The 10,583-nt window shown below is 49.5% G+C and overlaps 1 protein-coding gene across 1 annotated transcript in view; it reads right to left on the reverse strand.

Annotated features, from left to right (window-relative positions):
• The window catches only part of lrriq1 (leucine-rich repeats and IQ motif containing 1), a 32,088-nt gene extending 21,505 nt beyond the window's left edge, over nucleotides 1-10,583 (reverse strand). The window contains 14 exon segments of the mRNA XM_035525454.1: nucleotides 3,671-3,764; nucleotides 4,217-4,290; nucleotides 4,477-4,604; nucleotides 5,159-5,352; nucleotides 5,686-5,836; nucleotides 5,931-6,083; nucleotides 6,287-7,192; nucleotides 8,300-8,512; nucleotides 8,604-8,678; nucleotides 8,795-8,979; nucleotides 9,174-9,267; nucleotides 9,904-10,004; nucleotides 10,094-10,202; nucleotides 10,396-10,583. Coding sequence (XP_035381347.1) covers nucleotides 3,671-3,764; nucleotides 4,217-4,290; nucleotides 4,477-4,604; nucleotides 5,159-5,352; nucleotides 5,686-5,836; nucleotides 5,931-6,083; nucleotides 6,287-7,192; nucleotides 8,300-8,512; nucleotides 8,604-8,678; nucleotides 8,795-8,979; nucleotides 9,174-9,267; nucleotides 9,904-10,004; nucleotides 10,094-10,202; nucleotides 10,396-10,521 — 2,603 coding nt within the window. The 5' untranslated portion in view covers nucleotides 10,522-10,583.

Below are 10,583 nucleotides of genomic sequence, written 5' to 3' on the forward strand. Positions count from 1 at the left end.
CTCTCCACACTCACCCCACACTCTCACTCACTCTCTCCACACTCACTCCACACTCTCTCTCACTCTCTCCACTCACTCCACTCTCACTCACTCACTCTCTCCACACTCTCACTCCACACACTCTCTCTCACTCACTCTCTCCACACTCTCACTCTACACACTCTCTCACTCACTCACTCTCCACTCTCTCTCTCTCTCTTTTATTGTCACTTCCACCCATCATGGGTTTTCACTGGAGAGCATTTATGTTGAGCAGATGAATTCAGTCAGGAAAAGCTTGTGAAGCGTTTAATGAGTTTGACATTTCGGACCAGGGAAAGTAAACAAGTGTGGCGTGTGTGTGGAGGAACCAGCTTTGGTCAGAGAAATGCCATGATGACACTTAGCTTGGATTAGAAGTGAAAACAGCTCACTGGGCCACAGACCAAATATCTGACTGCCCCTCTAAAGAAGACTTCCATAAGAGTACAAATGCAGTGGTTGTGAGCTGTGACAACATTTGTGTGTGTGTGTGTGTGTGTGTGTGTGTGTGTGTGTGTGTCTGTGTGTGTGTGTGTGTGTGTGTGTGAAAGAGAGAGAGAAGACAGAGAAATAAATAGTGAGAAAGGTAATAACTGTGAAGATACAAATTGTTTTTACAGTGCATGTGCAAACCATCAAAAGTAATGTCTTTCAAAGTTAATCAAGCAGTTTATTAATACTTCTAGTTATTACATCCATGTTTTCATAAGCCTGAGCACACAAAAATAAATAAACAAACAAAGACCAAATTGCAGCTTTAAAGCGCATCTACCCACACTGAGTTCAGTAAGTAGGTAGATGAATTACCAATAACACAGTCTTTATACGACACACTGAAACAGCCCAGTACACAACGGCTATCTGACTCTGCGCGCAGAATAACAATGAAATAAACCACCCAGGGGCATCTATTTGCACGTCAGCTCGATCCGTTACAGCATAGACGCTCTCCTCGTCCTCCCTCTTCGAGATGTCCTCTGGCGTGCTAATTCTCCTGCTGTTGTCGTTGGCCAAGGATGAGAAAAGAGAAACCGTGGAGCCTGATTCCACTGTGGGCACTCAGGGTCAGGCCAAGGTCGGGCCGACGCAGACAGCGGGCTGAGTAAACTCCCCGTCCGCCTGCCACGTAAAACACGCGGCACAGCTCATACACGCTCGTGTGTGTGTGTGTCGGTGTGTGTCACCTTCACTAACACGGAGCATAGACATGCCTGGACCGTGGGCTCCATGGCTAGATGCAGTCACATTTTATATTGTATATATAATAAATAAAAAGTGACGCAAGTTGCTTGTTAATTTGCTATGTTTACGTCTCAGTTATGTCAGCACTCAAGGCCAAAGCCCCGTGTCTCGCACTCAGAAAGCCAAAGTCCCGTCTCGCCTGTCTTCTGAAGTAAGCATGCACACGGACAGAAACGTGACCCCAGGAGGAAAGATCTTCAGAATTACAGGCACTTAAGCGCACGTGCAGACAGATGTCACGAAGTAATCTAATATCGGACATGGCCGCACTGGTGAGCCCGCCGATCCAGTCCAGAAACACTGTTAAAGTGGAATGTTTATTCTCCACTCCGCGCCCATGTACCCACTCTGGGACAAACGTGTAATGCTAAGCACAGGAATGCACGCAGGGCTGCTCCTGCCAGGCCAAAACCAACCTTTCCATCTCAAACAGGAGGAACTCCAGTCACTCAAACAGGAGGAACTCCAGTCAGTCAAACAGGAGGAACTCCAGTCAGTCAAACAGGAGGAACTCCAGTCACTCAAACAGGAGGAACTCCAGTCACTCAAACAGGAGGAACTCCAGTCAGTCAAACAGGAGGAACTCCAGTCAGTCAAACAGGAGGAACTCCAGTCACTCAAACAGGAGGAACTCCAGTCAGTCAAACAGGAGGAACTCCAGTCAGTCAAACAGGAGGAACTCCAGTCACTCAAACAGGAGGAACTCCAGTCACTCAAACAGGAGGAACTCCAGTCAGTCAAACAGGAGGAACTCCAGTCACCCAAACAGGAGGAACTCCAGTCACTCAAAGAGGAGGAACTGCAGTCACTCAAACAGGAGGAACTCCAGTCACTCAAAGAGGAGGAACTCCAGTCATTTAAACAGGAGGAACTCCAGTCACCCAAACAGGAGGAACTCCAGTCATTCAAACAGGAGGAACTCCAGTCACCCAAACAGGAGGAACTCCAGTCACTCAAACAGGAGGAACTGCAGTCACTCAAACAGGAGGAACTCCAGTCACTCAAACAGGAGGAACTGCAGTCACTCAAACAGGAGGAACTGTAGTCACTTAGACCAAAAAGATCTGTGTCACTGAGTCATAGAGGAGGCATGACTCCCACACCACAAACCCAGGCAGTGGCCTTACCTAAGCAAAAGATGGTAGCTAAGTTATTTATGTTGCCTGTCTATGTTGGGTCTCATACTCCATCCTCTATTTTCACAGCCCTAGTTGACTCTGGGGCAAAGGGGAACTTCACACATGCCCGTCTAGTAGAAGAATTAAATATCCCAGTAGAGCCTTTATGCAAGACCCTTTATCTGCCCACTCCGGATGGATCACCAGTAGGGGCTGGTTCCATATCTCTCTGCACTACACCTGTAAAACTCACCACCAACGCACTCCACTCCGAACTCTTCTCGTTTCTTGTCCTAAAAGCTTCATCATTCCCAGTTATTATGGGCCTACCTTGGCTTGAAGAACATAACCCAAGCATATCATGGCCCCAAAAGGAAATAACTCAGTGGTCGACTCAATGCCGGAAGGACTGTTTGACCTTGCCCGTGATTAAACTCTGTTCCACCACGAGAGTCCTGCAGACGACCGAACTTTTTCACCTCTTCAAGAATATCAGGACCTCGCTAGCATGTTCAGTAAAAAGAAAGCTGCTTTGTTACCCCCTTACTGTCTCTATGATTGTCCCATTGAACTCCTGGAGGGAGCTGCATGACCCAAGGCTCACATCTATCCTCTCCCAGGAGGAGGAGAGAGCCATGGAGCAGACGAGGCACTGAAGCAAGGCTTCGTTCAGCCCCCCCACTTCTCCCTGGCGTCGGGTTTCTTCTGTGTAAAGAAGAGGGGCGGTGGTCTTCGCCCCTACATCGATTATGGTAATCTCAGCCAGATCTCCAAGAAATACGCTTACCCGCTACCGCTCATCCCCGTCGCCCTGGAACAGCTACGAGAGGCAAACTTCACCAAATTAGACCCCCATAGTGCTTACAACCTTACAGGAATAAAGAAGGGAGATGAGTGGAAGACCACCTCTTCATTACCAGTAGGGGTCGCTATGAGTACAAAGTGATGCCCTACGGTCTCGGTGTAGTGTTTCAAGCTTTCATCAACGACATCCTTCAAGAAGACACAGGGAGGTTCGTGATTACACATATTGACATCCTCATCTACTCACTCAGTCTATCTGCGAGTGTCTGATTCTGCCTGGCCCGTCACATTGAGACAGGTGCTATATAAAGGTAACTAATAATAATAATGATAATAGTAAGAAAGTTCTTCAAACAGGGGGTACTCCAGTCATTCCCTAATAAGCTAGAACACTCTGGCCTTCCCCTCAGTGATGTATTAGAAGAACGGTCACTAGCAGGAGGACGGTTTGGCCACTGTACAACGATGATCTGTCCAGACCTCACCTCCATGTTGTCTCCTGCTGCACAGGGTTGTCAGTTAGGTCCAGCTCCTGGAGAGAAGAGCACCCCTGAAGGCTCTCACAGACACTCCTCAGCTCTGGAAGAAAACACCAGCAGACATCTGCTCATCACCGAAATGGCACAGCAAGTCTAATCCACAAGTCTAATCCATCAACATGCTGCCCAAATGTGCCTGATTCATTAAGGAGTAAAACAGAACTACTTTCAGATCTAATTAAACATTTCCTAGCACTGTTTCCTCAATGAGGGAGCAAGTAGGAGATTTAAGTTAATCGGAGAGTATACAAACAAATTGCCTACATGATGGATGACACCATAGGCTAGTATATTTTCTCCAGCTCCATTTAGCAGCAACAGATATGGAACATACTATGGTGAAGAGAAGTGAATGTTCAATTCCAGTGTTATGACAGAGTTTTGTCCTCCATGTGACCTGCTAGGCACCAGTAGCAAGGAAAGGTGTAGGAAAAAATGTATACACTTCACATAGAAAAGCACATATAAATAAACAGATATCAGATGTCCTACCTGAGAGACAGTTGTGACTCACGTCCAGCGTCCTCAGTGAAAGCAAGTCCATTAGCGGCGGAAGCTGTGTGATGCTTACAAAGATCACAGGCAATACAAAAATGAAATCAATCAAGATCATTCTGTTATACTCAGACAAGCACTGGTCAAATCTTGGTCACCACGTGAAACTTACTAAGAGCAGCACAGATCAGAACTGAAAGACACAACACCGCAGGCCTGACGGCTCACCGATCCTAGTCCTGGCAGCCCACGCTCACCTGTTGTGGGCCAGGGAGAGGCAGCGCAGCAGTGGCAGCCAGCTGGAGGTGAGGCCCCGCAGGCAGGACACACTGTTCTCGTCCACATAGAGCTCCCTCAGCAGCACATGGTTACTCAACAGTGGGAGCTAAAGACAAACAAAAGGCAGGAGAACTCAAGGAACTGTATGGCCAAAGTGCCACAACGCCAGCCTGTCTATGCCAGTCAATAAACTGGCACGACGATGTATGTCTACTTGATTTCACCTTACCGACTGAAGGACCGCACCATAGAGTGTCATTTTACACAAAGTCCAAATGTTTCTGTTTGCTCCCACTAATAGAGAATGAAAGTGCTGGCATCACCCGCAACATCGGTGTTCCAGCGCGTTATCGAACGCCCCTCATTCACAGGGATGTCGTTACCTACACCTTTACCATCACAGAACGTTTCTATACTGATTCTTTTACTGAATCGCGCAGCTCTATTATTATCGTTACCTGCAGACAGAGCAGGTATGCTCAAATAAGACTGGTAACTAGTCAGAGAAATGACAAGCTACTAGACATTACTCATTGTCTTGAACTGTCTCGAACACCTATTTATTCAAAACAGTGCTACGGTTTCGATAAAATGACCTCCCTGATCACATGTCTGTGGTTGACAGTGTTTGGGTGCGGATCACCTCAGCACACACTTCACCTCGGTCATACTGTTCCCTCTCAGGTCCAGTGTGTTGAGAAGGGCACAGTTCTCCAGACCGTCCACGTGGCTGAGGTGGTTATAGGAACAGTCCAGATGCAACAGCGTGAACACGTCACCAAGTCCTCTCGTGCTGATCAGCTGGTTATGATCGACCGCCAGTCGCTGAAGCTGTTTCAGAGATCCCAAACCACCTGGCAAACCCAACAAAAAAAGGGAGGAAAATATGCTGAAAGTGTGTGAGGGCCCTAAGAGGGCCCATATTACAGCGAGCTAGTAGAGAGATAACGACCTTCACGAGAGAATGCTGCCCTCTAGTGGATGATAAAAGTATTAACAAATGGCATGTAAACTTGTACCCGTCATCAGTAGCAGCTCGGATCCTGGAGTGAGACCCTCCTACAGTTTAGTGTCAAGCATAATTTAACACATTGATGGTAAATCCCATCTGATGAATGTCTTCAGGAGAGCTAGACTGGTGAGTTTAAATCCTTGGACAAGCACGCTGTAACCACCGAGACACTCACTAACGCGCGAGATGACGTTGTACGACAGCTGCAGGACAGTCAGGTTAGCGGCCCCGTCCATGCCGTGAACGCTCGCCAGCTGGTTCCTGTCCAGCAGGAGGACCTGGAGCCGGGCCAGACCCCCACAGTCCACGTACGTGATGCCGTTCTCCTTAGAACGCAAACATTTCGACTTCAGACCCAGGAAACGTGAGTGCGCGTGAGACGTCTGAGCGCCAGGCTGCTCGCACGGTGCAGGTACGTACCCGTACGTCGATGTACTTCAGATCGCTGCACTGGCCCAACCCGTCCAGCGTCTGCAACCCACACCGTTGGAGTGTTAGGGACCGTAGCCTGCTGCACGCAGACAACGTGGACAGGCTGCAGCCGGGCAGGTCTTCCAGTGTCACTGTGGTTATCTGGGGTTGGTATTAATAAGGAACAAGGACAACAGACACAGTAAACACAGAACAGAGAAAACAAAACAAATCACAGACAAAACAACAGAAAAGTCTAGTGAAATTTTAGTGAAGAAACAACAAAACAACCAATTGTATTAAATCCCATTTCTTCAAGGCAAAGTGCTAAAAACAAGGAGGTTTTAGACATAAGATTGTGCTACCTGTTTGAGAGAGCTCCAGGGCCCAGACTGGAGCACCGTGTCCAGGGGTACCGGCGGTAGGCTGGGCCTCGAGGCCCTCCTGCCTGCCCTCCTCCTGGGGGGGCCCTGGGGTTCCTTCCTCCTGTTCTGCATGGACAGTTTGGACCACGGAACGCAGCTCAGCATCCAGGCCAGCCGCTTCTGCTCCGTGCTCTCAGGCAGACCCACGGAGCTGGACTCCCGCATGCTGAGGTCACGGCCCTCCGCCAGATGCGCTGTGGCACACCGCCGCCCCGTACTGTCCAGTTCCCCTTCTTCGGCCCCGCATAAATGGGCTGCGGCGACATCGCAGGTGGAGGCGGTGGGAAGCGCCGGGCTGACGTAGCGCTCCAGCCGCTCCGGAGGTCCACTGCTGGGGCGGCACGGCGTGGTTAAGGGGCGTTTCTCTGAGTGGGGCAGACCCGGCTGGGGGACAAGCTGTCCTGTCCTCTCGCGCGCCAGTGTGTCCTCCTTCCTGTCGTCCTTGTCGGGCTTTTGGACTCCCTCTCCTTTCTCCTCTCTACTCCTATGAATCATGGTTTCCTGGCTCTTGTTTTTCAGCTGAGATTTCTGCTCTGGCTTCTCCTCATTGCTCCTCTTCACCTCTCCCTCATGTCCTTGGCTCTCCTTTTTCTCTTGTGTTTTTCGTTCCACTCCCCTCGTTGGTTCACTCTCATTCCCTCTTTTCATTTGCTCTTCTTCCATCTTTTTCTCCTCCTCCTGCCTCCTCTGCTCCTCTCTTTTCTTCACCTCCTTCTGCACTCCCCTCCTTTCCTCCCCTGCTATCTTCTCTTTCATTCCACTCCTCTTCTTCTCCTCATCCTTCATTTTTCTCTCATTCTCCATCCTCCCTGCTTGTTCCTTTTCCTCCTCCTTTCGCCTCTCCCTCTCCATGCGATGGCGCTCTCGCTCCTTTGCTCTCTCGTACTCTTCTCTTCTCCTCTGCACCTCCTCCCTCTCTCTTCTCCTCTCCTCCTCCTGTTCTCTCCTCAGCTTCTCCTCCCTCTCTCTCCTCCTCTCCTCCTCTGCCACTCTCCTCTCCTCCTCCTGTTCTCTCCTCAGCTTCTCCTCCCTCTCTCTCCTCCTCTCCTCCTCTGCCACTCTCCTCCTCTCCTCCTCCTGTTCTCTCCTCAGCTTCTCCTCCCTCTCTCTCCTCCTCTCTTCCTCTGCCACTCTCCTCCTCTCCTCCTCCTGTTCTCTCCTCAGCTTCTCCTCCCTCTCTCTCCTCCTCTCCTCCTCTGCCACTCTCCTCTCCTCCTCCTGTTCTCTCCTCAGCTTCTCCTCCATTTCTCTCCTCCTCTCCTCCTCTGCCACTCTCCTCTCCTCCTCCTGTTCTCTCCTCAGCTTCTCCTCCCTCTCTCTCCTCCTCTCCTCCTCTGCCACTCTCCTCCTCTCCTCCTCCTGTTCTCTCCTCAACTTCTCCTCCCTCTCTCTCCTCCTCTCCTCCTCTGCCACTCTCTTCCTCTCCTCCTCCTGTTCTCTCCTCAGCTTCTCCTCCCTCACTCTCCTCCTCTCCTCCTCTGCCACTCTCCTCCTCTCCTCCTCCTGTTCTCTCCTCAGCTTCTCCTCCCTCTCTCTCCTCCTCTCCTCCTCTGCCACTCTCCTCCTCTCCTCCTCCTGTTCTCTCCTCAGCTTCTCCTCCCTCTCTCTCCTCCTCTCCTCCTCTGCCACTCTCTTCCTCTCCTCCTCCTGTTCTCTCCTCAGCTTCTCCTCCCTCACTCTCCTCCTCTCCTCCTCTGCCACTCTCCTCCTCTCCTCCTCCTGTTCTCTCCTCAGCTTCTCCTCCCTCTCTCTCCTCCTCTCCTCCTCTGCCACTCTCTTCCTCTCCTCCTCCTGTTCTCTCCTCAGCTTCTCCTCCCTCACTCTCCTCCTCTCCTCCTCTGTCACTCTCCTCCTCTCCTCCTCCTGTTCTCTCCTCAGCTTCTCCTCCCTCTCTCTCCTCCTCTCCTCCTCTGCCACTCTCTTCCTCTCCTCCTCCTGTTCTCTCCTCAGCTTCTCCTCCCTCACTCTCCTCCTCTCCCTCTCCTCCTGTCTCCTCCTGTTCTCCTCCCTGCACCAGCGACGGGCCAGGCTCCCTCTGAAAGCTGCCTGGAGCCTCATTGCCGCTTTGCTGTGCTGCTCCATGGTTCTCCTTCGCTCCTCCTGCTGCTCCTTCTCAAACACCTGCCTCTCCTCTTCCAGCTGCTCCTCCAGCCTCTTGATCAGCTCCTGAGACAGACGGTCCACATGGAAACATAAGTGTAAGAAACACACACGTGTCCAGCTGGTGTGGGATAACAGATATCACAATCAAACATACCTGCTGTTTGGTCACTTCGAGCGAAAGATCATTGCTTGTATCACACTCTCCTTCTACAGCCTTAGCATTTTCAAACTATAAATAAACATGTTTAAAAAACAGGCGTCACTTTTTTTCCACGTTTCCTCATTTCCAGGTAAGCACCAACAGCAATCAGCGATCCGTTAAGAGTTACTCAGAGCTAAACTTACCAAACAGACTTTCTCCTTCCTCCTTAATTCCTGCTGCCTGCGCCTCTTCACCTCCTCCCGCTCCCTCTCAGCCTCTAGCCGTTCCAGCCTCTGTTCCTCCTCTGTCTTCAGTCTCTCCTCCAGTTCTTTCCATTCAAAAATGAACCGCCTTTCACACTCTTTGTAGGAATCGAATTCGGTCTGATCTGAAAGCAACGTGATGTTCACACAGATAGCAATCAGGCCTCCATCATGCCTTGGCAGGTCCAGTTTGCTAATGTCCAACACCCATAAAATCTGGGTGAGATTTAAAAGAATAAAGTCTTCAACTTCAGCAATGACATAACCGCATACCCACAACACATTAGAGTTTGGCTATAATTCCCACATGCAAACAAACCATCATCCGTGTGTGAGGAAGCCGCAAAATCTTCATAGCAACTCTGGTCAACTTCGCTTGGACTTGCTACCTGTTTCTCAATTTCAGAAAGGATCTACATATACATATAAACGTGTGTGCGGAGACACACACACACACACACACACACACACACACACATACACACACATATATATAAGATGATTCTAAGTGAGTAACTGTACTGTACTGTAGTAAGAAATGTAAAGATATAACTTTAGTAGCACTTTTCTTTCATAGCTGATGAAGGACCTCTGTCTGAAACATTCTGTTTCTCTGGAAACTCTGTGTACTTTACTACAATTTTGAATAATTTTGAGTAAAGTTCACAGAGTTTCCAGAGAAACGGGACATTTCGGACAGAGGTCCTTCATCAGCTGTGCAAGCAAAGTGCTTAAACATGCACACACACATACACACACACACACGTACACACACGCACACACACACACACACACGCACACACACACACACACACACACACACACACACACACACACAGAAATATACATAAAGAAACATAGAGGTGTTTCCTTCGGGATTAATAAAGCATCTAGCTAAACTTTTATTTAGGCTATTAAGTATTATAAGATATTAAAATGTGGGGTATTTTGATTAGTTCAACTGAAACATTACATTATTATTGTTGGTGATGGTCTCATTCCTGCATTGTTACGCAGTGCGAATTCCAGTAAAGTGAAAGATGACTGACCGCTTCCTTCAGCTGGACTGGATCCTCTCCAGAAGGTGAGAAAAGTTCCTCCAGAAGATCACCCCAGTGATTCAGCCCCGGCACCTCAGCATACGTGGCCCCTGCACACGACATACACAACAACAAACCCGTGAAAGAGGGGAAATAGGAGCACTCCGGGCCGGACCAGGCAGTGTTCGCCGTGCCTCACCAGTTCCTTCATCGTCTAGATCCTCAAGGATGAGCCGCTCGAAGGTATTCAGTCGGCTGTTTGATGCTTCCACATAGGTGAGCACCGACTCGGGAAAGCTGTTCTTCAGCTGCACTTAAAGAAAATATAAGAAGTATAAAAACACACACCATCCACTTTTTCTTCTAAATGCATTTCATAAATCACATAGCTAGCTAACCCAGAGCCGTATCCTCAGCCAGTTAACTAACACAGCAGGCTTTTGCTTCCCAAGTACATGCAGCACACCTGTACCTGCAGCACTGATATCCCAGCTCACACACCTTGGCATCAGACGCCGTGGTGTCCTGCTCGGTGTCCGTGCCCGTTTCTGAGTCCGTATCAGAGACATTTACTTGCATCTTTTCCAGTTCCTCATCAACAGCTCGTCCGACATAATCCGCGTCCATCCTAAAGTGTGATTAATATGTGTGGCGCAAAGGCACTTGAAGGCCCGTGGTGGAGTAAAGTG

The sequence above is a fragment of the Electrophorus electricus genome, chromosome 4 (assembly GCF_013358815.1).
Source record: "Electrophorus electricus isolate fEleEle1 chromosome 4, fEleEle1.pri, whole genome shotgun sequence".
Classification (NCBI taxonomy): domain Eukaryota; kingdom Metazoa; phylum Chordata; class Actinopteri; order Gymnotiformes; family Gymnotidae; genus Electrophorus; species Electrophorus electricus.